This window comes from Lontra canadensis, unplaced genomic scaffold (assembly GCF_010015895.1).
Source record: "Lontra canadensis isolate GAN:19392208 unplaced genomic scaffold, GSC_riverotter_1.0 scaffold35, whole genome shotgun sequence".
Classification (NCBI taxonomy): domain Eukaryota; kingdom Metazoa; phylum Chordata; class Mammalia; order Carnivora; family Mustelidae; genus Lontra; species Lontra canadensis.
Genome location: NW_022631029.1, coordinates 2,377,591 through 2,403,717, shown reverse-complemented (window position 1 = coordinate 2,403,717; position 26,127 = coordinate 2,377,591). Strand labels below are relative to the sequence as shown.

Sequence of the window (26,127 nt, the reverse complement as noted above, 5' to 3'; positions counted from 1 at the left end):
ACACCATGGCCTGAGCTGAAACCGGACAGATGCTCAACCAGCCGAGCCACCCAGGCGCCCCACTTACTGGAGATTTTTGGCTCCTGGAGCTCCCCCAGCCCAAGCCTGGCTAGGTTAAGTAATGCTGGGTGTCGGCCCCTCAGCTTCCCACCAGAAGGCCACGGGTGAGGCTCTGGGTGGAGAGGGAACCCTCTGGACAGACAAAAGTTCACACCCTGCTGGGGTAAGTCCCTTTCCTTGAACTTCGATTTTTAACTCGGGAAAATGGGAGAACAATTTTTTTGGTGACAACCGAGTGAACCCAGGAGTGTTGAGCAGCTGTACACAGCAGGCATTTCATAAATGTTTATTACACTGAGATAGAGACTTAGGCAAGATCTGCTTGCAGGGGATGGGCTGAGATCTGGGCTCTGGGTTGCTGGTCCCTGAGGAGGTCCTGGAATGGATTCCCGGAGGAGGCACCATCAGAGCTGGGTCTCAAAGGCTGAGGCATTTGCCAAAGCTACCCCAGGAGCGGGTAAAAGCAGGAGCTAAAGCCGGGAGGTAGGAGAAGAGGTGAGGGCAAGTTGGAACCGCCACCTCGATGTGTCCCTCTGCCTGTCCGCCAGGGCACTCAGAAGTACACAGAGCTCTTGCTGTCTCCTTGCTCATCGAACTTCTGAATCTGCATCTTGAGGTGCCTCAGTTTGCCCTTCAGGTAGTGGCAGCGAGCCTGCTTGTCCAGGAAGCTGGGGTCCTGGGCAGGGCAAGACCCAGGAAAGTCCATGGGGTACTTTGAGCCTCAGTGGCTAACCCTTTGCCTCCTTCTCTCTGGGCCTCAGTTTTCTTTCCTTGAAACTGGGTACCCTGAGCCTCATGCGAGGGTCAGGGGTACAAAGGCCAGCCTGTGGGACTCAGCGGACACAACTTACCATCTGCTTCTTCTCAAATTCCCTCCAGACACGGGCAGCAACTTGGGCTTCCTTCTGCAAGTGGAGAAGGGGGTGGGGCTCAGAGAATGCTGAATCCAAGGAGGGACAGGGAAACTGAGGCTCAGACAAAGTGACCCATCTAATGAGGACCTCCAGGGCTGACCTTGGCCCCTATGCTGTGGCCCCCACCCAGCCTAGAAGAGGCAGGGGACCCAGAGACCCGGACCCAGGCGGGTGTCCCAGAGGCCAGAGTCCACCACCTGGAAGGCTGTGGAACAGGTGTTTCTGCTGGGGCTGACCTGGCTTCGGGGCTTGGGCAGTGAGTTCAGCAAGGTCTCTAGTTGCTGGAGCTTTGCCAGTGCAGAGCCCACCTCCCGCTGGAGCTCCAAGAACTCTGTGTATTGGTCCTGGAACACGGCAGCATAGCAGCTCCGCTCCCTCTCACTGCTCACTTGTGGGTACTTACTGCGGGGTTAAAGTGGGGCAGACAGTGAGTGGAAATAACCCATCCCTTTCCCCCGATCATTTTAATTTGTTCTTCTTTGCCCATGTTGGACTCCCTGCCCCAAATGCCCCTTTTCTCTTGTTACTATTTAGTAAACTCTTATTCATTTGTCAAAGCCCCAACCTCAGGCCCCTTCCCTGTTCCCGGGCATCAGGAACACTCACAGCTCATAGTCGGGCACTAGGTGGGGCCTTGGCATATGCCCCCTGGGGACGGCTTCAGTAGACTTCTTGGTGCTCAAGGGGGCCCGGGAAGGCAGCTCATCTTCAAATACAATCTTCTTGGGCCTTGCCCTGTGCGCTCCTGGTTGACGCTCGCGCAGAGCGCGGGGGGCGCTGGTTTCCGGGCCTGGAGGCACCAATCGCTGCGGGTGCCGCAGGAATCATGGTTGGTTTGGAGTTAACCAGGGTATGGGGAAGCCGGAATCCCTCAAACTGGCGGGAATGAATCTCTTGCCTAGGCTCGGCCTGGGGACCCTCCTCCCGTTCAAACTCACCGGGGGCCCAGGGCCAGGCGGGCGGGTCTGCAGGTCCCCCCGGCAGCCGCGGGTCTTGGGGGACTCCCGGGTGGGCATCGGCCTCAGGGAGGCGCCGCTCGGGCATCCCTGGGGCGGCGAGCGGGTCCTGCGGGGGGCGCCGTGGCCCCCGCATGTGGGGGTCGGCCGGCGAGCTGCCTGCGGGCACCAGAGAGGGGCGCGCCTGGAGGCGGGGAGGGCTGGAGGACGTACCGGGAGGCGGACCCCGGAGCGGCCAACTCTTCCGCAACTGGCGAGATCTCTAGCTCCGCCTCTATGTGCATAGACGCACCCGATTGGCTCTCAGAGCAGCCCGCCCCCGGCTGCGTAACCCGGAAAGGCGCGACGCCCGAGACGCCACCGTGTATCCTGGGTGGCCCCGCCTCTAGTTAACCCCCGCGCTGCCGCAGCCTCGCCTGCTAGGGCGCGTGAAGCCCAGGAACACCATCCCCCGAGAGGTCCCCCGGGACCTCCGCCCCAGCTGCTGGCCGCACGGACTGCTCCCGTCCGGGTTTACCTGTCCCAGCGTCCGGGTCTTCGGGTTTGGGTCCGCTGCCTCAGAGGCGCCTGAGTCTATGTTGTACGTTAACTTCAAAGGCTGGACCCAAGTGGCGGGGTCGCTCCACAGGACGGGGCGGGGCCTAGGGAGATTGGGCGGGGTTGGCGGCGAGGGGGCGGGACCCAGCGTTATGGGAAGAGTATCGGCTTTTGAAGCCAGGTTCGAGTCCAACCGGACGGGACCGGACGTATTTGTTGTGTATTTGGAACTGCTGACTCACTTTCTCTGACCCTTGGGTGTTTCTGGCCTGAGAAAGAGGTGGTTTTTATATTTTTAAAATATTTCTGTAATCATTAGATTTTTCTGTAATCATTAGATTATTATACTCTGACCAGTTGTGGGAGAAAACGGTTTTCCCCACTTTTGTTAACTCCAGTGCTATTACAGTTTCCCGCAAGTGTATCTTCGGAGTTTTAAGTCTTGACTAATCTGATGTGAGAAAAGTTCAGAAATGATTTGTCTTTCTTTTCCTGCACATTTTCTTTTTCTTGTTTGTTTTTTGGGAGCTCTTTGTATGCCAAGGATGTAGTTTAACCAAGTAGTGCGTCTTCTTTCACTGTTACAGGTGAGACCGTCCGATACATTTTACAGGCTTTTTTGCCCCCCCCCCCCTAGGAAACTAAATATTCATTGAATCCCTTGCTATTTTACTGAATTCTCCTGTTTACATAGCCTTTTTTTTTTTTTTAAAGTTAGTTTGGGTTTCTCATATAATTGTATCACCTGCAAAGAACTTTGCCTTTTTTTTTTTTTTTTCCCATTTCTCAGTCTGATCTCTTCTTTCTTGTCCAGTTGTACTGACCAGCACCTCCAGACTATTGTCTTTGGGGGAGTCAGGTGGACTGTGGGCATCATCTCTACCTTCCTCTCTTTGATGGCAGAATTGCCAGTGTTTGTTCACTAAGTTCAATGCTTGGCTTGAGATTTTGCAGTTAAGTGAGGAAGATATCTATCTTGCTTATTGTTTATTGAGATGTTGAGTGATAGATACTGAACAGTACAATGTACCATTTCACCCTATGATTTTCTTTCCTGATGCATTAACGTGGCTATTAACAAACTTCCTGGGCGCCTGGGTGGCTCAGTGGGTTAAGCGACTGCCTTTGGCTCAGGTCATGATCCTGGAGTCCCAGAATCGAGTTCCGCCTCGGGCTCCCTGCTCTGCAGAGAGTCTGCTTCTCCCTCTGACCTTCCCCGCTGTCATGCTCTCTCCGTCTTTCTCATTCTCCTTCTCAAATAAATAAATAAAAATATTTTTAAAAAACCTTCCTATTGAACCATCTCCGCATCTTAAGTGTGAGCCTTGTTAAGATCTACTTTTTTCTTCAAAGATTTTTAAGTAATTTCTACACCCAAAGTGGGGTTCAGACTTATATCCCTGAGATCAAAAGTTGCATGCTGTACTGACTGAACCAGCCCGATGCCTTTAAGACCTATTAAAAGTTGCCATTAGAGCTTATAAGAAGCTTTACTTGGGTGCCTGTATGGCTCAGTGGGTTAAGCCTCTGCCATAGGCTTGGGTCATGATCTTGGGGTCCTGGGATCAAGCCCCGATTCAGGCTCTCTGCTCAGCGGGGAGCCTGCTTCCCCTCCACCCCTGCCTGCCTCTCTGCCTGCTTGTGGTTTCTGTCTGTCAAATAAATAAAATCTTTTTTAAAAAATAAAATAAAAAGCTTTACTTGGTGCTTTTACACCAATGTTGACAGGGGTCCCCATATTGCCCACTCACACCCCCATGGGTCTGGGACACCCCTGTGCTCCTGGCACCTGCCCAGCCTCCCTCACTGACCTCCCTTGGTCACCCCCCTTCATAGGTTTCACCTTCATCATCTGGAGTGAGGGTGAGCAGAGCCCAGGACCAGCGGTTCTCCCAGGACTCCCACTCTATGACCTCTTCCAGGGTCCCACCTCGGGAGTAGCGCCCATGCAGTTCTCATCTGAAATGACCAGGCTATGACCTTGGCAGGGCAGAGTTTCCACAGACCCTCACATGTTTGTTGAATGACTTGGCGAAGCCTCTAGTTTCCTGAGAGATCAGGTGGCGGCTGGACTAAGTCCTATCTCTGAGCTGTCACCTTCAGTCTCAAGGAAGGCCCAGCCCTGATGCTCCCTCCTTCAGGCTGACCTCCAAACATAGCCCCATTTCTCCACCCACCCTCTAGCCGCACCCCAACAGCACAGGGCTGAAGGCATTGTGTTTGGCTCTGACTCTACCGGCCTGGGGCCTCCTGTGGCTTCTTGGGCCCTGGCCTTTCCCCATGTGGGGTGGGTACCAGCGCAGGGGAATCGGGGGTGGGGGGGAGTTCGCTGGGTCACCGCCCCACTGCCCCACCTAGACTGAGCTTCCTCTCCTGCTCTCAGGAACATCCGAAGACCCCGAAGGGCGCCCCTGGACACAGCGGGGGAGCAGACAGAAGACAGCCCCCGTGGGCCGGGACAGGCCTTTATTTGAGTTTGGGCATGATGCGGATGAAGAGGATCATGCTGATGAAGATGAAGCACACGACAATAAGCATGGCCCAGAGCAGCCAGTTGACCGACTTCTGTGTGTGCTGCTCCAGCCGCTCGGACTCAGTCTTCAGCTTCTCCAGGTTCTGGTCGGCCATCTTGAGGGAGTGGGACAGGGTCTGTGGGGGAGGCGGGGAGAGTGTCAACAGGACAGCGGCCGAGTTTGGCCTCTCCCTGCCACCTGGGGGCAAGTCAGCTCTCTAGCCCTGGCTGGTACAGTGCCCTCGGCTGGGAATTCCACCTTTGCCTTCTGTCCAACTTCTATTTTTTTTTTTTTTTAAGATTTTATTTATTTATTTGACAGACAGAGATCACAAGTAGGCAGAGAGGCATGCAGAGAGAGAGAGGGGGAAGCAGGCTCCCCGCTGAGCAGGGAGCCTGATGCAGGGCTCGATCCCAGGAACCTGAGATCATGACCTGAGCTGGAGGCAGAAGCTTAACCCACTGAGCCACCCAGGCGCCCCTGTCCAACTTCTGTCATGCAGCAAAGCCCTGGCCACGATGCCCCTCGGCCGGGAAGCCTTTTCTGATGTCCGCGGCAGAGGCTGGGCGGGTTCCCCTGCCCTCATACCTGGTTGTCCTTCTTGATGACACTCTGAGCAGCCAGTGTGTTGGTCTTGAGGCTTCGGGCCAGGCCTAGCATCTCCTCTGCCAGCTTCTCCTGGAGGTTCTGATGTCGCTGCAGGACAAGGTCTAGCTCGGCTGCCGACTGCTTCTCATCCCCTGGTCTGGGCCCTGTCACCCCGCTGACCTCACATGTGGGTGGACGGGGGGCATGAGATGGGGTGGGAGAGGGTAAGAGACCAACATGTTCCCAAGCAACCCAGAGGGTATGGCTCCAGCTGCTGCCCTCCCTGGGGCTCCATTTCCCCTTTTTTGCTTTGGCTTTTAGGAAGAGCAGCCCCAGAAGGGGCTTCTGATCAGTGGTTCAGAGGCTTGTGGGGGCCCTTGTGGTGGGTGCCTCAGCGGCCCTAGATTCCTCCATCCACCCGGTCCCACCCCAGTGCTACCCAAGGGCTGAAGACACTTACACTCTCTTCCTCACATCCATCTGGGGCTCTGGAAGCGAAAAAGACCAAGGAGGAAGAAGGAGAAGATTGGTTTCCTGTTTTCCCTACTTCCTGATCATTCAGTGCCTGTGATGTGTCTGCTACTCATAATGCCATTTCTTGTCCAGTCTGCTGCTGGTGAGCTCCTGATCATGCTTCAAAGCCCTAGCTCAAAAGCCCTCTCTTTTAAGAAGTTTTCCCTTACCCCTATCTGGGCTCCCCCAGGCTCCAGGTCCCTTCTACTGGTCTAACCTTGGCCCTGTGGTCTAGGAGTATCCAGCTTTATTTCCTCTGGGGCACAGCTCCTCTGTCCTGGTACCCCCATCAGGCATAACTAAGTGACTGCCCCTGAGGCTATGCTCCCTGGGCTGTGGGAGACCTTGGGGGAGCCAGGTGAGGAATGTGAGGCAGCATAACAGGTAAACCTCAAGTCCTGTTTTCTTTAGCGCAGCTCACCTCCAGCAGAGTCCTATGGGAAAAAGAGAGAGTCATGAAGTCACCTACCTGTCCTCCCCCCAAACTGCCCTTTCAGCTCTCAGAACATCCCCCTACCACTCATTCGGTGCCCCGGGCAAATCGCATGAATGACCTCTGGACCTCAGTTTTTTCATACTTTGATTATGATCCACATAAAATGCTCAAAAAGACACTTGCCGTAGCATTTTATGGATGGAAAAACTTGTTTATCTGTGGCAAGATGAGATAAAGTCATCTATCTGTGTCAAACTCGTCTGTTGCTCTGGGCCAACTCTGGGGCTTAACTAGATAGGTACCATTTTTTTTAAAAATTTATTTATTTGACAGAGATCACAAGTAGACAGAAAGGCAGGCAGAGAGAGAGAGGGAAGCAGGCTCCCCGCCAAGCAGAGAGCCCGATGCGGGACTCGATCCCAGGATCCCGAGATCATGACCTGAGCTGAAGGCAGCAGCTTAACCCACTGAGCCACACAGGCGCCCCTAGATAGGTACCATTTTTGCCCTGGACCAAACTCCTACACATCTAGAAAAATCCCGGCTTGGCCTTTCTGTCAGGAAGCAGACTGCCGGCCTAGGGCAGAGGCTGTTGGGCCCCCTAGGGTCCCTGCACCGGCCAGCATTTGTTGTTCTGGCTACACCCAGGCACGAAACTGTCCCTAACCAAAGGGTTCCCAGGCCCCGGGGAGGAAGCCCTACCGTGCCTAGCAGCTCACTCCTCATTTCGCTGGTGTACCGAGCCCGCGACTGCAGGTGCACCGTCTTCGTGGCGGGTACCCGCTCCCTGGCTGTGGTTGGTACACGGCCGGGGGCCAGAAACTGGTTGGCGAGTGCCTTCTCTGAGGCAGAGGTCTGCAGAAGAGGGAAAAGAGATCACCACGGGGGCAGGTCCTGGGCAGGTGAGCGTGATGAGGGCTGAGGAAGTAGAGTATCCAGGCTCACCAGCTTCTCTGCCTGCAGCATCCCCTTCAGGAAATCTACCTTGCGGGAATATTCATTGATCACCTCGGAGGCTGGTTTGCTGGAAAGCGACAAGAGGAAAAAGAAAAACTGTCCACCGTCCCTAGTTCCGGGAAAGGTCTCAGCAAGGGCTGGAGTCCAGAGATTCCCCAGCAGGAGCCGGTCCTGGCCCATCCCAGATTTGGAGCCCCTCTAGCCACTAGCACTCACCTTGGCTGGGCTTTCAGAGCCTGCAGCATGTCCTCGAGGGCTCCCACATACTGGGGAGAGAAAGCAGGGGTGTAAGCGGGGTCTGCCAAGCCCTCTTCTCCCTGTCCTGTTCGAAGTGGGGGTGAGGGTAAGGAGTGGGGGGCGTCGGAGCCAGGACGGGGCGGAGCCAGGACGGGGAGGGGCGGGAGACTGGGCTGAAAGGGGAGGAGCCACGAGCCAGGGAGGCGGAGCTAGTTGAACTCGAGGGAATGGGGCGGGAGCTGCAGGTGAACGTGGCGGAACCGGTCGGAAGGGGCGTGGTCAAGAGTGGCCGTTGGGTTTGGGGAGTAGGGCCCGGTGGCCGCTAGTTGCGGAAGCCGCCGTCCGGGAGTCGGGCTCTGCTTGACAGTGAAGATTTCCCTCACCTTCTCCAGACGCCACTCCTCCGGGTCCCGCTTCTCCGCTGCCATCGCCTCGCAGCGGCACAGCAACCGCACCAGGTTCAGCTCCAGCCTCGACGCTGCCATCATCTCTCGGCTGTATCCGGCTCCTTCCGCTGGCGCCATCTTGGAAAAGGGCGGAAGTGCCCTCATTTGGGCTTCTTCCGGGCGCGTCCGCCTCTTTCGCTGTTGCATTTTTGGGGCGGAGCTAAGGTTTTGTTTCAGGGAGAGGTACAGTACTGTCTGTGTTACTCAGGGCGGAATCGCGTTTTCCCCGCTTAAGCGTCTTAACCCTTCCGGAAGGGTTAAAAGGACCGGTCCTACGGTGTCGGGGCCGTGAGCAATAGGTCCTCGCCTTATTCCTTTACTCCTGCTCAAAATTCCTCCCCTGCACCCGCTTTTGCTTGGGTTCTTTCCATGGTGAACTCTTCGGGTATTCAGGCAGCCTCCCCCGGTTCTTCCCGGGGTTGGGGCCGGCACTAAGGAATCCCAAGGCTTAGGGGCCCATCCACAGTTTGTGGTTATGAGCTTCCGGGTCTGATTCCACCACCCCCGCAGTGGCCCTGAGGGAATTTAACTTTTTTGGGTCCCGTCCCTTCTTTGGGAAACGGGTGGTGTGACAAAACCTGCCTGTGGGAGGGGGGCGGATATTAGCTAGCTCTGGGGGTGAGAGGTGGGGCAGGGTCACCCCTAACGCCCAGACCTCCATGGAGAGAATCCCCCGGCCCCCAAGTCCCCAGGCAGTTGAGGCCCATCCTGCAACCTCCCCTGACCCCTATGCCTGCGGAGGACAGGGTAAGGATTGGAGCTTCGGAGGGACTGGAGCCTGGCTTGCAGCATCTTCCTACCCTTTGTGTCACCTGTGTCCTGGTCCCACATGGGCCTGGTGTCCTCGCAAAACACTATGTAGGAGATTAAACCCAGGGTGGATGAAGGGGGTCACTGGAGGCAGATGGGGCAGGCTCCGAATCCCAGCCCTACCCCATCCCAAACGTGTGGCCTTGGAGAAGTCTCCCAGCTCTCCCTCATGTGCCATCTGGACTAGGGTTCTTCCTTGCTCCCTAACCCCAGCCCCATGGGCCCTGCCTGCCAGCAGGTTCCCACAACTGCCCATCTGATTGCAGCCTAGGAGCTGGTCTGAGAGGGGATAGTTGGGGGAGGTGTGTGGCTTCTGGCCCTAGAGGGCCCACCAGAAACGGATCCCTTCACAGGGAGATGGCCCTTGTAGCTGACATTTAAACCCTAGCTTTGGGGAGACGCTGGGTGCTGAAACGGCAACAGGAGCAGCTCCCAGGACAAGAGGCTCTTTACCGAACCTCCCCTCTCCAATTCCAGATCAATAACAAGCACCTCTGGCAGGCACACCACTCAAGTGTGAGGACTCCATGTGAAATTCCAACAGCAGCATCGCCTGGAAGATCAAGGCAGATCCTCCCAGACAAGAGGCAAAGCCCCCTGCCCAGCATACCTCTTGCCTGAGACCACAGGGTAGACCGCCACCAGCCAGCTCCTCCTCCTCTGACGGACTCTGAACCCAGTCTGAGCAGGACTATGCATACACACACCTTTCAGGCACTTTTTATTTTTGCACGGCTTGTGGAGCACCTGGGGCACCTCTCGTCCCAGACCTGAGGCCGTGTGTCTGGGGAGTGAGCCAAGCCTGGGGGGCGGGGGGAGCCCAGCTCCGGAGATCCCCAGCCTGTCCCCGTTGACCAGCAGGAATGTCCAGCCCCAGGCCTTGCCCTCCCTGCCTGTGAGTGGTCCTGAGTCGCGGCTCCTGTTGGCCACGTGGAGGGGGCAGTGTGCTGAGGGTTGCCTCCTCTGGCCTCCTGAGTCTGGGGCTTGGCGGACAGAAGAGTGACGGCCACATTCACGTCTCCCCGGGATGTGACGTCTGTGGTGCTGCAGGTGGAGGCTGCTGGCCACCTTGTGTCCTGACTCCAGCCACCAGCCTTGATCCCCACCGAGGCTCCAACACTCCTTCAGATGCGGGCCAGAGGAGGCATCCGAGACACGCCTGGGGCTGTCAGAGGCCCCCTGGGTCCAAATCCCCCACGCAAGGCCCCAGCCCTCAGACCGCGGGCCCCGGGCCATCCTCAGTGCAGGTCTGAGGCCCTGACATGCGCTGGCCGTGCAGGCTTTGCTCTGAAGACTCAAGTCCAGGTTATAAGGGAGATGAAGGGCGTTAATATAAAAGTTTGTACATACATGTATAAAAAACAATTTGGTCTCTTGTTAAGGCTGTTACAGTTTAAAGTTATGTAAACCACGCACAAAGAAACAGTTACCATATAAAACAAAAAGGGAGGTGGGAGATGCCAGATGCCAGGCCACCCACCGTGATTTGGTGCTCTGGGTGGGTGCGTCTGTGCAGTGTTGGGGGTTCAGCAAGGGCGGCCAGGCCTTGGCTGGCCTCTCCCTGCTTGGCCTCTGCACGTGGGGCTAGTGCCCACCTCACATTGTCTTGGAGCTTCTCGTTCGGGATCCTTCTCAGCCAAACGCGGGCTCTGCAGCTTGGTGCCCAGCTCCGGCTGGGACTCGCGGGGACTCTGGCTCTGGGGGCCCTCAGCCATTGGCCTGGCCCGAGGTGGGGGGCAGGCAGTAGGTCGGGGGATCTGAGTACCTCCGCTTGGCCCCAGGAGGCCGGTCGTCCTCGTCCAGGGGCTCCCGCATGCCCAGCACGGGCAGGAGAGTGCTGGGTGTGACATACACCGAGTGTACCTGGTCCGGGCGGCGGGCGGGCGGCTCTCGGCGCCTCACGGGGGCAGCAGCCTCTGGGGCACCCGGTGCCCGGCCGGGGAGGTGGGAGGGCAGGCCGGGTGGGAGCTTGATGTTGGTGGTGGGCATGATGGGGGTCCGCCGGGGGGTCTTCACTCTGACCGTCACGAAGGACGACGGCCTTCGTCGTGGAGGGGCGGCTGCCACGGGGAGGGGGCTCAGGGCGGGCGCGCCGGGGCTGGGGAGAACAGGCGCGGGGGGCCCTTTTGAGAGACAGACGGCAGGGTTACTGCAGCTTCGGGGCCTGAAGATGGACCCTTGCCCCAGGGCCTGCCGGCGGTGGACATGGGAAGGACAGAAGCAGACGCTGCCTTAATACTGACCTTCTGAGGCCCCCCGCCCGGCCCGTTCTTCCAACAGGCTCTCCGTGCTGGCCGACGTTTCCGAGTCCAGGTTTTCCTCATCGGAGCCCCGAGGGTCCAGCTCTGGCAACCGGTAGGTGATGTCCTCCCTGTAGGGGGGGGTGGATAGAAGGGGGTCATGGTGTCCAAGGCTGTTCCCAGGGTGAAAGATCTCCCAACAAGGGTGCCAGACCAGCAGGGAACAGAACGGGCCTTCCTCTTCCTGGATGGGAGCCCTTGCCCTCAGCAACCCCAGCAGCCATCCCCAAATCACTCCTGGTCCAGAGAAAGTCCGGGAAGGGCTGGGTCAGGCTGCTGAAGGAAGCCAGCCACCTGGCCCTATACTGAGCTAGTGATAGGCTCCTGCCTCAGGGCCTTTGCAAGTGTTGGGCCCTGTACCCGGAGTGCTCTACCCTGTTCTTCAGACTAGGGAGGCCAAGTGGCCCAGGTTACACCTGTCCTCCTGGCATCGTGTTAATGGCATCCCTATGCACACTCACATCTTGACTGACAGGTTAATTGGTCATCCTAGCTAAAACCAACTTCAAGACAAAGTTTGGGCATGACCCCTCTGCTGCCCCCTTTTTTCCCCTGTGGACCACCATGGCTCCTGGGGGTCAAGCAGGGGGTTTAAACAGCCCCAGGCTGCGTTTTAGGACAGCAGCCCCCCCGTGAGGGAGGTGCCAGATGGTGGGAATGAGCCTAGCCCGTCAGCCTCCTCTAAGAGCCAGGGTGGCTATGCCAACGGGCTTGGGGAGGGGGGCCGGATGGCAGCGCCAAGGACAGGAAGGGGACGGAAACACTTGCTTCTCCTCCTTGATGGACTGGATCCGCTCAATGAGGATCTCCTTCTCGCGGTCCTCGTCGCCGCCGGGCACCTCCTCTTCTGGCAGCACCCCCAGCTCCTCTGGGCCGCCCCCACTGCTCGCCCGGGCCTTGGGGCTCTTGTTCTACGACAGAGAAGTGGTAGGTGTGGCTGGCCCCTCTGGGAGGGTGGGCCTGGTCTCCTGGCAGTGGGGAGGGTCAACAGCTTGGGGAGAGGAGGTTAGTTCTGATGTGGATCCCGTGGGGACAGAGTGGCTGGTGCAAGGCTGATTAGTTGTTCTCAGTGCAAGTGGTCAGCAGGCAGTGGTCCTCCCCCAGCATGCACTTCCAGGAGGTTAGGACACGCTCGGTCTACCCCATGAGACCACGGGCACGAGGGGAACCCAGCATGCGCTGCGCCCGGAGACATGCAGGGCGGGCCCGTGGAAAGTGTACATACCAGGACCCCCTCATAGGGAGACGAAAACCCCAGTTTGAGAGGCCAGGGCTGGGGAAGAGACGAACAGAGGGTGACCACACAGGGCCACAACCACCACACGGGCACCGAGCCACATTGGACTGCGGGGACAAGGACAGGATCCTCCCGTGGGAGCCCAGGACTTGCCCCGCTAAGTCCCCATCCCCACTGTGGGGCCACTTCTATGGTGGGGACTCTTCCCTGTAGCAGAGGCCAGAGGAAGACCCGAACCGTCCCGGAGTGGATGACCGGTCCTGCTGCCCTTCGAAGGGCAGTTGGCAGGAGGCTGAACGAGGAAGGTGGTCATTCAGCCAATGTGGGGAATGGGCCCCCAACCATGCTCCCAAGAGGCCCCTGACCAGGTGGCATGGGGCCTAGGGTGTGCAGGGCGTGCAAGGGGCGGACAGGTGAGACCCCACCCCGCCACCCAAGGCCGGCGTGCTCACAGTGTTCTGTCGCAGGAGGGAGAGGCGGCGGAAGGCAATGCTCTCTGCGGCTTCTAGCTGGTTGATCTCCTCCATCTTCACCTTGTACTTCCTCATCTGCTCCTTGATGAGCATCTCCACGCAGCTGCAGGAGAAAGGGACTCAGTTACCACCCGCAGGATGGCCAGTGTCAGGGCCTGGTGTGTGGAGAGGCACTGGCTGGAGACTGGGGCACGGGGGCCCGAGATGGAGACCCAGGGCCCAGGCAAGGCCACGGACACGGCGAGGGCTGTGGCTCCCATCTCTGTGGTGGCGTACTGTGTGACATCGTGTGGCTCACTCCACCTTTCTGAGCCTGGGGCCCTGTCTCAACAGGCCTCCCGGTTTGAAGGAGGAAGTACAAGCACCATGGGCCAGAGTAAGCCAGCCCCACACAGTCCCCCTGCAAGGCGGGGTGACACGGAAGCGTGAAGAACAGGTAGGCTGGGTGACATGTCGCAGAGGCTGCAGGCGACCTGCCCCTGGGGCTCTGGAAGGTGCGCTGTGAGCGGTAAGTGTGGTGGGTGAGAGGCAGGCACAACTCAGGGTCTTCCATCATCACAACCACACAAGGAGAAAGGGAGCAAAGAAGGTGCTAGAAGAGGCTAGAAGCGAATCTTTCAACACCCCACAACCACCCAGATGTGTCAGGGCTACAGGAAAGCCGCCTAGAGTGGCAGATTCTTATTTTCACAGCCTGAGGCCTAAACAGTGTCGTCTTAGTAGCTGAGGTCTGACGACCTCCGAGTTCTTTTGAAGAACTCTGAAAACTTCCAAAGATGGTATAGGGGGCAGGAGAGACCGTGTACCCCCGCCCCCGCACCCCCCCGACAGCTGCTTCTTTCCTGACAACCCTTGCTGCTGCCAGAGGCCAAGGACATCAGGCTCCCCGATCTGCCCCTCGCCCCACCACTGGAGAGGGGGTCATTTTCCTTTTCTCTTGTTTTCTTCAGCCTCAGAAACACTTGGGAGGGATGCCCTAGCTGCTGGAGCAGACGCAGCATGGCAGGGTCAGGGTGGGGGGTGGCACTAGCACTCACGTGGTGACCTTGAGGACATCCTTCATGCTGGTCAGCGGGTCTGAGTTGTCAGGGCAGCGCAGGAGGCAGGGGGCGAAGATGATGGCTAGAGCGCTGGGCGACATGCGGTTCACATCCTCAAGCAAGGCCACCCTGCATGATGAGTGGCAGTTAGGGGTGACCATGGAGCCCCCAGACCCGCAGCTGGAGCCCTGGGGTGGGGAAGGGGCCGTCATCCCCTGGAGCTGGGACGGGCGGAGAGGGATCGCCACAGGAGAGCCTGGGTCTCCCCCAGAACCCCCTGGCACAGGCCCAGGTCTTGGGGCCGAACCCGTGGCACGCCGCGCTGGGGCTCTTGATGGGGACCCCCCTGTCCCCCGGGGAGCAGGCGGTGGGCACTTGCTTCACGAGGTGGAAGATGAGCCGCTCCAGCGAGTTGTGGTTGGCCTCGGGCAGGTGCTCCAGGACAGCGTAGATGGCGGCCAGCTGCTCCTGCTTCTCTGGCAGCTCTAGGGGGGCCCAGGGCATCAGCAACCTGTGGGCCCCCCCCCACGACACGTTCCCGGGGGGCAGGGGAGCCTCCCGCTGCGTGGGGGCTGGGACGGGCATGTGGCAAGGTGTGGGGCCATGGAGGGGTCCCGGCCCTGCCCTCAGCTAGGCACCCACACCAGCTGCTCTGAGCCCAGGTTTCTCGGCGGGGCCTCCCCAATTGGCCCCGGCGAGCACTCGTGGTTCCAAGCCCGACCGCGGCCACCCGCCCGCCCTCGCTGCGGCTGCCATGCGCCTCACCTACGGCTCGGAGGAAGTCGCCGTACTGGGCGAAAGTCATGAGGGGCTCCGGCAGCTCTCGAAGCCACTGCTTGAGCACACCGGTGATGGCATGGATGGGGAAGTTCTCCAGCTTGACGGCCGCGGGGTCTGCAGGGAGGCCGGCCGGGGGCTGGTGAGTGTGGGCAGGAGGATGGTGCCCGAGAACCACCCCCAAAGCCCACCCGCCCTGACGCCCACCTGTCTGTAGGGCCTGTCGTAGCTCCCGTGTGCGGTTCGCAGCACCGGACTTGCGGTAGAGGCCTTCGGTGTACAGGCCATGCATCTCCACGTGTTCCAGAAGCTTCTCCAGCACGATGGGCACGGAGGCCTTGTCGCTGGTCAGGCTGTCCACGCACACGCCAAAGTGGCCTGGCTCGGCACCTGGCTCGTTCTGCAACACCAGGGGGCAGGGGTCAGGCCTCCTGGGTGGGCTCCCTCCCTTCCTGTCCCTCCGCCACCCAGCAGGCTGCTGAGGGCACCTGGCTGGGGAGGTGAGCTTGCTGGCTGCTGGGCGGGGAGGGGCAGGGGTTCCCCAGCGGAGCAGCCCCCGCTCCCTCAGGACAGCCAGTCCTGCTCCGACTGCAGCCCTAGCGCTCGGGACTCGGTCTCCCCTGTGCACAGAGCTGGAGGCTTCTTCCACCAGGAGGACAGAGGAGCAGGGCGGGGGGTCTGAGATGCACACTGACGAAGCCCAGCCCTTCCTCGGGGGACCTCAAGGGGCTCTGACAGAACCGGGGTGTGCTCTGCTCTGGACCAGCCCCTTCTATTAGCTTCCTGCTCCTACCTGACACCCAACCTTGGTCTCGCACTAACCACTCCTTCTCCTCCCATTGCTTGGGATGGCCTCCCCCAGATGGTCTGGAAAGTTCCTGCCCCCGGGTGGCGCTCACCTTGCTCCTGCACGTGTAGGAACAGTAGGTCTGAATCTTGTGCACACACTTCTTGTGGCAGGTCATCTTGCACACTAGGAGGTCATGGGGGGTGGGTCACAGATGGTGCCTCGGGGGACCTGGGTTCCCACCGACTGGCTTCCAAACTTGAGACATAGGAACTTCTGCCCCAGTTCCCAGGCAGGGAAAACATGTGGGCAGATGTTCACAGCTGGTGACTGCTAGTGGCCTCAGCCTGACCAGTGGGACAGGAACAGGGGTTTAGGGGGTTATGCTTGAGACAGAAAGCTAGCTGAGACCAAAGAGGAGGGGGAGGCCAGTGTCCTTATCTCAGGACGGTGACAACTGCCTGAGTAGTTGTGATGCACATAGGGGGACACATAGGGACTGAAGGGACAGGAGGCCCTGGGTGGGAAGAGAGGCCCAGCTGATCACGGCAGGAATGCATGACTGCCGGAGATCTGCCTGTGCCTGGGGCCAGACCCTCCTGCCCGCTGGGCTGTGGCTGTGTCTCGGGGTTCCTCTGTGGCTGACTGGATTGCCTGTCACCACATGAGGGACCCCGGGGGTCTAGGGAGACTGCAGGAGCAGTGTGCACGTAAGCTGGGAGGGAGGACATGGGGTAAACTACGGAGGTAGGCATAAGGGAGGGCAGGCTGCAGAGGCAGCGGTGGGGCACGGGGTGGCTCGGCAGGCTGAGAATCAGCATCTACCCCAGGGTGGCAGTGGGAGGACCAAGTGGTGAGGCATGGCCAGGGCAATGTTCCAGAAATATCTATCCCGTGGCTTGAGTAAAGGCCCCAGTGCACAGTGAGGAGTCTGGGGACGTGGTGGGGGGCAAGAGGGTGTCGTGGAGCATCAGGGACACGGTGGGGGGTCAGGAGCACTCACCGCTGCAGAGCAGGGCCTTGTCCATGAGCCAGATGTAGGAGAGGCACTGCTCGCATGACTGTGGGATGCTCACCTGGTAGCTGGCAAACACGTGCCCATTGTGCTGCTGGACCTGGGGGGCCACAGGGGAGGGCGCTGAGTGGCGAGGGGGGCCCCTCCACACTCTCGCCACAGCCTATGGCACCACAGGCCCGAGGTTCACGCTCACGATCAGGGTTCCCCAGGGCGGGGCGGGAAAACACGCTCACACCTGCATCTTCACAAGCGCGCACGCGCACAGATACTCACGGCGCGATCCTGCTTCCGCTTCTTCTTCTGAGCTTTGCTCTGCTGTGAGGGAGCACACAGGCATAGTCTGTGAGGGCCCTGGGAGCACCCGTGCCTCCAGCTGCCACCCACCCCACTGTCCCCGAGGCGGCACCACCAACCTTGGGCGGCTCAAAGTCATTCTTGGTGTGCCCGCGGGTGAACTCGTCGAGCAGAGACTGGAAGAGGTTGAGGACCAGGTTGGTGTCCTTCTCCCCCCGCTCAGCTGCCAGGTTGTTCACGACAATCTGGTAGTTCTCCATCAGGTCCTTGTAGCCAACGTGGATCTTCCCGTTCTGCGGGGATGCAGGCATGACCCCCATGGGACGACAGACGGCGGGGGGACGCTCTGGAGAGGGCACAGGGGTCCCCACAGGGGCCCTCCCCAGGGTCAGGGGCTGCACATACGGGGACGGAGTACATGGTTTTGAGGTTGCTTCTGAACTTCTCAGTGGCTTCGATGAACAAGCTCTCGATAGGAGTCTTCTGGGAGCGCAGGTCGTTTATCTGGAGAAGGAGAGAAAGACGCCCTGACTCCGAGTGACCACAGGCTTGGCATCTGACTGCCTGCCGCTCAGCTCTGTCCCGAGTCCTTCCCTGCTTCCCCTGTGATCCCAGCAAAAAAAAAATCCAGGCCCTCTGGCTAATCCTGGCTTGATCTTTCCAGTCCCTTCAGGTTTAAACCAAACACCCCACAGTGGGGGCTGGATCACACTGGGGGTGTTGAACAGCACCCCCGACCCCCACCCACCAGATGCCAGGGACATTCCCCAGTCAGGACAACCAAAAACGTCTGCAGGTGTAGCCAACAGTCTCCTGGGACACAGTTGTCCCTGGGGACCCTTCTGCCAACCACACACAAGCTTGACTTAACCCAGAGCCATGCCCCAAATGCGTGCCGTGGTGACCAATTCACTTTTTCTATATACACTAAGCACTCAATCAATGCGTTTTGTTAAAGTGTATCCTAAACAAAGTAAGTTCAAGAGCAGGGCTGAGCCACCGCGAGGCTGCAAGACCTGGGGGTCACTGAAGAGAACACAGATATGTCCAGTGACCACCTAGCTCTAGGCATTTCCATTTCCTCCAGTGTGAGAGGAAGTGGGCAATCACCCCCCAAGGATGCGGGGAGACAACACACAAAGTGTCTTTCAAACAGCAGATTCCGAACTTTCTGGGCAGGAAGTGCAGGAGAGGACGTTGGCCCAGGCCACAGCCCCTTGCCTGAGGCCCTCGGGACAGGCGTGTCCAAGAGTCAGGCCCTCTGGATATTGACACTGTTCCACAAGTTCTGTGCAGCCCTTGTGATCAGACCCACTTACTTTAATTTTTCTTTTTTAAAGTAAGCTGTACACCCAACGTGGGGCTTGAACTCATGACCCTGAGATCAAGAGTCACGTGTTCTACCAACGAGCTAGCCAGGCGCCCCAGACCCACTGCGTTTTCCTACGAAATGTAAATATCCCTGGTGAGCAATGTAAATGTTAGACAAACGTTCTCTTGTGAGTCCAGGTGGGATTCTGCAGTAAAGGAGCTAATGTCAAGTTTGGGAAACAGTATCTGGTTTCTGGAACTTTCTGTATTGGAACTGTGCCTCTGGACGTTCTGTGCCTGGCACACTAAAGGCTTGGGTGTGGCGGCTTCGAAGCCCAAACTGCTGGGTGCTGACCACCCTTCTGGGGAGGCCCGGGCCTGACCGTGTGTAGCTCCCCGACCCCGCAGCTGCCCCTGGATGGCCCACCTTGTTCAGCAGGAACTCATCCAGGTACTTGAGCTCGTTGGCGTTGGTGATCTTACGGAACACGGATTCTCGCCACTTCTCCGACACCGTGATTTTGCCGATCTTGAGGTTTCGGTTCTTCTTCCCTTTGCCTCCTGGCTCCTTAGCGTGCTTCTCGCCTGCTGGGTGGCGGTGCTGGTGGCTGAAGGAGGCTAGAGGGAAAAGGAGTAGCTGGGGAGGTGGGTTCCGGGGGACACATGGTCCCCCCACACAGAGAACCAGGGCCCTGCCCTAGTTGCAAGCTGGGGTCTGCAGCCGGAAAGCACCCTGGAGTTGGGGGCTGGTATCTGGGACCAGCCCCGAAACCCTGTGCCCAGTACCCATTCCCAGGGACTCTGCCCTCTCTCCCTGAGGCTCCCAGTGACCAACCTTCCAGGTTCTTTTTGGTGGTGGTGGCTTCTAGCACGGTGTGCCCCGGCGCTGTGTTCTCCGTTTCCTCCACCCCCTCTAGGCTGGATTTTTTATCCTTATTCTTATGCAAGAAAAGTCTTTTAAAAGTGGATCTGCAGGAGAAAGTTAAGCAGTTTCTCTTAAGCTCCGGGAGGTGACAACGGAAGCAAGGCTGGAGGAAAGGTCATCTTGCTACAAAGAGAAAAGTCACCCTTTGCTTTGGTTATCCACGGAAAGAGATGCTACTAAAAATGAGATCGATTTGTGTGACGTGACAGGGGGTCAGGTGAAAAGGCAAGATGCAGGGGCACCTGGGTGGCTCAGTGGGTTAAGCCTCTGCTTTCGGCTCAGGTCATGATCTCAGGGTCCTGGGATCGAGTCCCGCATTGGACTCTCTGCTCAGCAAGGAGCCTGCTTTCCCCTTGCTCTCTCTGCCTGCCTCTCTGCCTACTTGTGAGCTCTCTCTCCGTGTCAAATAAATAAAATCTTTAAAAAATTAAGTATTAAAAAAAGGCAAAATGCAGAACAGACATCACAGCGTGACCCCGTTTTCATATTAAAAAAACAACCTGAAATAAAACTACCTCCTGCCCCCTTACGTGTGTTTATGGGCCCGAGTTTTAAGAAAGAAAATCAGAAAGGATGTCAAATTGTGCGCTGAATGGCGTGCCCCCCAAAAGCTGTGTCCGTGTGCTCACGCTCAGGACCCATGAGTGTGACTTTATTTGGGAAAAGGGTCTTTACATATGCGACTAAGTTACTGTGTGTCATGCTCTGAATGTCTGTCTCCCCCCAGATTTGTATGCCGAAGTCGTACCCTCAGTGTGAGGGTATTAGGGTGATGAGGTCATGAGGGGGGAGGCCCATAATGGGACTGGTACCCTTACAAAAGGGGTCCCGGGGAGCTCCCTTCCCATTCCTGCCACATGATACCCTAGTGAGAAGATACCATGCGTGAACCAGGATGTGGTCCCCAATACATAATGTCTGCTGGTGCCTCGAACGTGAACTTCCAGCCCCGAGAAGACCTTTCTAGAGTTTAACCCACTTACTCTGGTGGTTTTTGTTACAGCAGCCCAAACGGACTAAGACCTCAAGATGAGGTCGTCATCCTTATGACAGAGAAAGAACACAGGGGAAAGAGGAAGGTCATGTGAAGATGCGGGTAGAGATGGGGGGTGCAGACACAGGCCGAGGCTGCCTGGAGTCCCCAGGAACCGGAAGAGGCAAGGGGTGCCCTTTCCTAGAGCCTTCCGAGGGGGCGGCCCTGCCAAAACCCTGACTGCAGACTCCTGGCCGCCAGGGCTGTGAGAAGTGAATTTCAGTTGGTAGAAGCCCCCTGATTTGAGGGGCTTTGTTTCGGTGGTGGGGTGTCCGTCCCCGCCGTGGTGGGCGCTCTGCAAGCCCATTCTGGACCGTCCTCGACCTCCTGTCCCTGCATTTGGATCAAAGCTCCCCCATCCCATGGCCCATCCTCTCCGCTCTGTGATGGACCCGTCTGGAGCACTTCTGCAGGGGCTCTCTGGGGGCAGAGCCTGGGCCCAGTTTCTTCTATCCACAGACCAGGAGGGGTCCTGGAGGTAGGGGGATCTGGAAGCTGATTCTGATACCATAAAAAGCCAAATGGAACCCACTGACCTGTGGGCTCAGAGGAGGTGACCCAGATTGGCTCTAGGCCGCAGTGGGAACCATGATGCTGGCACACGGCCCCACTGGCACGTGAGGAGGTCACGACCGCTCATCCGGGACTGGATGAGTATTTGCCCAAGAGGGCTTCAGAATCGCCATCACTTGGGACCAGACTGCCGGGAGACGGGGCTGAGGTGGGGCCGGCAGGGACCCTGTGCATCCTCTGATGGTGACCTGAGCCTCCTCCAAAGCCCACACTTACTTAGAGTCGGCTGGGGGGCCTGGGGACAGCCCGGAATCTGTGCCAACAGACACGTCGCCCGATTTCTTCTTCTGGATGGCCGGCTTCTTGGTGCTGGGCTCCCCGTCTACGGCTTCTATAGAAGGCTGCAAAGGGAACAGGACTGGGTCAGCAAAGGCAGGCGGGACTCGCTGGAGGGAAGGCAGGGGCGCTCTGCTCACCATGCCGTCCAGCCACCAACTGCCCTTGTCTTTTAAGCTGCGTTTCAGGCAGAGCCGGGGCAGCCAGGGCGGGAGCCGCAGCCTGAAGCTTTACCTGCATCTTGGTCTGGGATGGGGATGGAAGGAGCTTGGAGACATCGCTCGTGGACAAGGAAATGCGTCTCTCCCTGCGAGATCACAGAAACATGGCTTTTATTTATTAGTGCAAGTTAGGAGACGTTTTTGGTTGTCCTGACTGGGCTGGGAGGGGCTTGGGCATCTGGTGGGGGACAGCAGGGTGCGGCTCCATGCTCCGAGGGGCACGGGGCAGACCACCCCAGAGAACGAGCCGGCCACAGGTGTCAGTGTGCTGGGCCGAGAAAGCCCAGCCTAGCAGAAGGCCTGCATCTTCTTCCAACTCTTCTTTCCTCTGGCCAGACAGGAGGGGCTGGGGACTCGGGGTCACCGGCACATAGCTAACTAAGGGTAAGGCACAGTGGGTCAAGAGCTGAGCCCCTTCAATTCCTGGGTGATCACCCCTACCGAGGACACGGAGACCCAGGCAGACCCGGGAGTGGGATGTCATCCCAAGAGAACCGGGGATTTGTGTGTGAACACAGCTCGTGATGGGGCACGGGTGGGGGTCAGGGAGAGCACTCAGGGTCCCAGCTGGCCCTAGGCTCTGTGGTTCCCGGCAGATGACAACTCTTTACGTTCCCCTGCCCCTTCCTCCTCCTTCCTCGGGCCTCCCACCCAACTGGTGTTGGCTCTCCGGCAGGCACAGAGATGCTCACATGTTTTTGGGATATGTGGTACTGCCCCGGTCCTGCTGCCAGGCCTCTGTGCGTGCCCCCACCCTGCCCGCCCAACCCAGCCTGGCGCCCACAGTGTTCAGACAGGGGAGGGCCCGGGGCTTACTCTGTGGGTGTGAGGGCGGCCCCCACGGCCCGGTGCCGCTCGCTGAGGTCAAGGGACTGGCTCAGCATGGCGCTCGGACAGGTGGGCGGCAGCTTCCTGCCCCGCCAGAGCTCCACGGCACTGGCCAGCCGCTCAGAGTCGGGGTCCCGGTACCGCTGGATTTGGGTAGAGCCTCCAGGGCTCTCAGACCTGTCCTGTGCCCTCAGGTCGCCTCCAGGCTTCCTCTTGTCCTTGGGTGTCTCGGGGGTGGTACCGGGGGCGGGCATGCTGACCCTACTGTCCAGGGCTAGGCTGGTTGGCCGTGCCACGGGGCCAGGTGCTGGGTGCTCGCCCTGCAGCATCTTTGGGGTTTCTCCAGAGAGCTCGCTGGTCGGCGTGGCCTGCGGTGGCTCCTCAGGCTGCTTCTTAGAAGCATTCTCTGTCTCTGTCCCCAAGTCTGAAGGTGTTTCATCTTCTCTGTTCTCCTTCCTGTCTTCTGGAAGGCTCTTCTCTTGCTCCAGCACAGTCCTTCCAGAAGGTTCTCTGAGGGCGAGCTCTTCCTTACAGGACTGTATGTGTTTGTTTTGGAGCTTCACGTGTTCCAGGCCCCTCTGCCGCCGTGACTCACGCTTTTCCCGGCTGCTGGGCACTTTCTCGTGACTGTCAGCTGTATTTTTCTGGGGTGGGAGAGCCTTCTCCGGGCTGGGGACCTCCATCTCTGGTTGGGAGCTCTCTGCCAGGGGCTCCTCGCTTGGCCACGCTTCGGGTTCCGACGCTGAATGCTCCCTGTCCTCCGATGGTTCCGGGTCCTGCCTGGGCACCTGCTCCTGCTGGGCTGCCTGGCTGGGCCCGCGCTCTGCCGTTTCTGGCCTCAAGGCTTGCTGGGCTGCCCTGTCCTCTCCAGCCCTCTGCTTTTCTGCCACCATTTGGCTGAAGCTGGTGTGAGAAGAGCAAAGGGGGGCGGGTTCAGGAACAAATGTGCACACCACCTTCCGAATCCACCCAGGGCTTCAGGGACCCCTGTGCTACCCACGGGCTGGCGGCCAGGGTCTGTCCCTGCCACATGGGGTAACCATGGCCCTCAAGAGATGCTTCTGGAAAGGCGGAAATGCCTCAGCTAGGAAAGGGAGATCCAGGAGGTGGCCCCCCGGGGTCTCCCTGTTGTGGGAGGGATCTGTTAAGAAACCCTCTCAGGCAGCTCCTGGGCGAGCGGGCTGTCCGCTCGTCCGGGGCTCAGGGGGAATGGGGGCGTAGGGGGAGGGATGGGAGGCAGGGCCTTGCTCTGCTCACCTCTTGCGCTGCAGGTGACCCCGGCAGAGGCTCTGGAGGCGGATGATGCTCTGTCTACGGCGCCGGTAGGCCACCCGTTGCCGGTAGCCCCTCCATGCGGCCTGGAGGTATATGGCGGCCTGCGTCCTCTCCAGGGCCCGGCGGACACGGTAGGAGCGCCAGCAGGCCTGGGGGTGGGGCGAGCGATCAGGGACGGGGCCCGTGTGACTGCCCCCATCCCTGGCCCCTAGAGGGCCCCCGGGGTACCTGGATAGTGACGGCCGCCTGTTTCATCTGCAGGAAGTGCCGGCGTTCTAGAACCCCCCGGAACCAGCTCTGCAGGAGCAGGATCTTCCGCACCACCTCCCGGTGCAGCGTCTCCTGCAGGGCCTGGCGCTCCGTCTCCTTCAGGAAAACCTGGTGGGCATGGGCATGGGGGTGGGGGTGGGGGGGGGGGAGGGAGGTCAGCACAGCCCCCGGAAGCTCCAGGCCCCGTAAGTATGTGAGACCAAGCTGGGGTGCCAACGGACCTGACCGAGGGGAGTTTTTTCACCTGTCAAGAGAATTCCCCTAACATGAAGTGAACCATCGTCAATACGAGCACGTCAGTGGCCTTTGGTCCGTCCACAACACTGAGTAAACGTCACTACCGTCGGGCTCTGGGACATTTCCATCACCCCAAAGAGAAGTCCCCATCTCCAGGAGCTGTCACTCTCCTGCCCTCTGTGCCCCAGCCCCTGATAACCGTGATCTGCCTGTCTTGGGCATCTTGGGTACACGGGTTTGCACACTAGGGGGGCTTTTGTGTCTGGCTTCTCTCCCTCATTGTTCTCAAGGTTCATCTGTGTCCTTGAGTGGAGCAAGACCCCACAGTATTTCATCATATGAATGGCCCACAGTTTGGGGACCTATTCATCAGCTGATAGACCATGTGGGCCATTTCTAATTTCTGGCTATTGGGACGAGTGCTGCTACGGACATGCACGACACGTGTGTATAAGCATCTGTTTAAACACTTGTTTTCAGTTCTTTTGGGTCCATCCCCAGGAACGGAATTGCTGGGTCACGTGGTAACTCGAGGATGAGCTGGTTGGAGAACGGTGAAGGGACTTTGCACATCAGGTGAAGCCCTAACAGGGGCTGCCCTTAGCCCTTGTTGGACAAGGACAGTGGCGGGCGCTCCAACAGTAAGAAGCAACCATCACGTACGTGGAGTTGGTAGGCGGTGTCTGAAAGGAACACCAGGGAAGGAAGCCTTCTGCCTGACCCTGAACACTAGCAACTGGCTCCCGGACACCCTATAGGAACCCTGGGCCATGTGCGAGGGAGCGGGAGATGGGAGTGAAGCCCGAGCCCTGCCCCTCAGATGTACCCCTTCACCTTCTAGGAAAAAAAAATGTGCTGGGCCCCAAGAAAAGCCCCTTGTCTCGGCATGTGGCCTGGGACCTCGGGCCATGGGAGGACCCCGTGTGTGGCAGGAGGTGGGGTACGGGTTTGCAGCCCCCCGAAGGGGTGGGAGCCCTGACCTTGGTCTTCCCGATCTGGTAGTTCCTCTTGTCCACATCCATCTTTTCCAGCAGGGCGGAGATGACCTCCCTGCAGGGCGGGGCGTTCTTGGGCAACAGCACCTGGAACTGTTCTGTGAAATCCTGCGTGAGTTTGGCCAAAAGAGAGTATCTGTTGAGGGTTTCCGCCAGTGGCAAGGTTATGGCGCTCCGGCGAGGCCCTGGTCGAGCCAAGTTTCCAACGCCAGAATGGTACTAACAAAGCCAGAATCTCAGACTCTGAGACAGCTTAAAGCTTCAGAAAGACCATGACACACAGAGCACTGGGTCTTTCAGTCACTTGGTGAGTGGCTCTTAAGGGCTCGCCAGTGCTGGCACTGGTCAGGGGTGGCCAGGAAACAGGGCTGCCTTTGGCGGGGGGCTTGTGGCCTATGGCTCATTACAGAGCTGAATCCGAGCAGAGATACACAGCTTTTAAGTAAACAGGTCAAATTTTTAAGAACAAAGCATTTGTAAAATACACTGGTGCTTCCTCCCATTTCTGGGCTTTGGCTTTTCCTATTTATACAGGGTCAGAGAGATGCTATTTCCAGTCCATGGATGAGAAAAAGGGAGGCATGCCATGATGAAGCCATGTCCCCGAGGCCATACAGGTACAGCTGAATTGGGGACCAGGTGCCATCACCTCTGGGTTCAGGCCTGGGGCTGACTCCAGGGCTCACACTGGGGACGCCAGCTCATGGCATGAGCCAGGGGTTCTGAGCCCAGGCTTGCTTCCCACTGGTGATGTGTGGCGATGTCCAGAGACATTCAGGGCTCTGATGTGGGAGGGCTGGGTGCTCCTGGCATCGAGCGGGTGGAGACCAGGGATGCACTCAATGTCCCATCATGCCCAAGGCGGCCCCCTGAGAAAGAATGACCAGGCTGCCCCAGGGTCAACAGGGCTAAAGTCAAGAAACTGCTCTAGCAGCCGCCAGTTTGGTCTTGCCTAATTTGAGGTCACTAATGATCCTCTGCGTTTCTAACAACTCCGGGGAGACAGGACTTCTTGCTGCTGGTTGGAGGAATAGAAGAGATGGGTATAAAAGTGTCCATCACAGGAGATGCTCAACAGAGGGCAGATCTGTGCAGGGATCTGCTCATGCAACTCCCTCTTGCCAGCTTGGCTTGACACGTCTGTATCCTTCCAGGCTGGGCCTGTGCCCAGCCACCTCTTCTGAGGACATCTGCCCCCCCGCCCCGGCCCATGACAGAGAATAATCTGCTGGGGTGGAGAAGTGCCTGGCGTCCAGCAACTCCCTGCCACATCATGACAGCCGTGCACGT

At 58.6% G+C, this 26,127-nt stretch overlaps 3 protein-coding genes across 11 annotated transcripts in view; all 3 read right to left on the bottom strand.

Annotated features, from left to right (window-relative positions):
* Positions 1-330: 330 nt before the first annotated feature.
* Positions 331-4,319, bottom strand: OCEL1 (occludin/ELL domain containing 1). Its single transcript, XM_032868487.1, has 7 exons — positions 4,279-4,319; positions 2,448-2,571; positions 1,913-2,089; positions 1,581-1,780; positions 1,211-1,376; positions 912-965; positions 331-736 (listed from the first exon to the last, which is right to left on the bottom strand). The coding sequence occupies exons 1-7, from the start codon at positions 4,317-4,319 to the stop codon at positions 614-616; spliced, it is 885 nt and encodes a 294-aa protein (XP_032724378.1). The 3' UTR covers positions 331-613.
* A 597-nt stretch (positions 4,320-4,916) lies between these two features.
* Positions 4,917-8,269, bottom strand: USE1 (unconventional SNARE in the ER 1). The gene is made up of 8 exons (XM_032867584.1): positions 8,095-8,269; positions 7,691-7,740; positions 7,463-7,541; positions 7,220-7,372; positions 6,503-6,515; positions 6,029-6,056; positions 5,569-5,743; positions 4,917-5,116 (listed from the first exon to the last, which is right to left on the bottom strand). The coding sequence occupies exons 1-8, from the start codon at positions 8,260-8,262 to the stop codon at positions 4,934-4,936; spliced, it is 849 nt and encodes a 282-aa protein (XP_032723475.1). The 5' UTR covers positions 8,263-8,269; the 3' UTR covers positions 4,917-4,933.
* A 1,398-nt stretch (positions 8,270-9,667) lies between these two features.
* MYO9B (myosin IXB) overlaps positions 9,668-26,127 on the bottom strand; it is an 84,260-nt gene continuing 67,800 nt past the window's right edge. For 6 of the 9 annotated variants that reach the window (XM_032867573.1, XM_032867579.1, XM_032867577.1 and 3 more), the window contains 22 exons: positions 24,823-24,945; positions 23,564-23,713; positions 23,318-23,484; positions 22,049-22,963; positions 21,246-21,318; positions 20,952-21,076; positions 19,040-19,173; positions 18,632-18,822; positions 17,299-17,397; positions 17,013-17,186; positions 16,873-16,914; positions 16,585-16,696; positions 15,694-15,767; positions 15,002-15,194; positions 14,783-14,911; positions 14,397-14,502; positions 14,015-14,146; positions 12,957-13,080; positions 12,493-12,540; positions 12,036-12,178; positions 11,211-11,338; positions 9,668-11,090 (listed from right to left, as the gene is read on the bottom strand). In XM_032867573.1, the coding sequence (XP_032723464.1) occupies positions 10,675-11,090; positions 11,211-11,338; positions 12,036-12,178; positions 12,493-12,540; positions 12,957-13,080; positions 14,015-14,146; positions 14,397-14,502; positions 14,783-14,911; positions 15,002-15,194; positions 15,694-15,767; positions 16,585-16,696; positions 16,873-16,914; positions 17,013-17,186; positions 17,299-17,397; positions 18,632-18,822; positions 19,040-19,173; positions 20,952-21,076; positions 21,246-21,318; positions 22,049-22,963; positions 23,318-23,484; positions 23,564-23,713; positions 24,823-24,945 (3,798 nt within the window). In that variant the 3' untranslated portion in view covers positions 9,668-10,674. The remainder of the gene's footprint in view (positions 11,091-11,210; positions 11,339-12,035; positions 12,179-12,492; positions 12,541-12,956; positions 13,081-14,014; positions 14,147-14,396; positions 14,503-14,782; positions 14,912-15,001; positions 15,195-15,693; positions 15,768-16,584; positions 16,697-16,872; positions 16,915-17,012; positions 17,187-17,298; positions 17,398-18,631; positions 18,823-19,039; positions 19,174-20,951; positions 21,077-21,245; positions 21,319-22,048; positions 22,964-23,317; positions 23,485-23,563; positions 23,714-24,822; positions 24,946-26,127) is intronic. The other 3 variants (XM_032867575.1, XM_032867581.1, XM_032867576.1) reach the window with 3 other exon arrangements.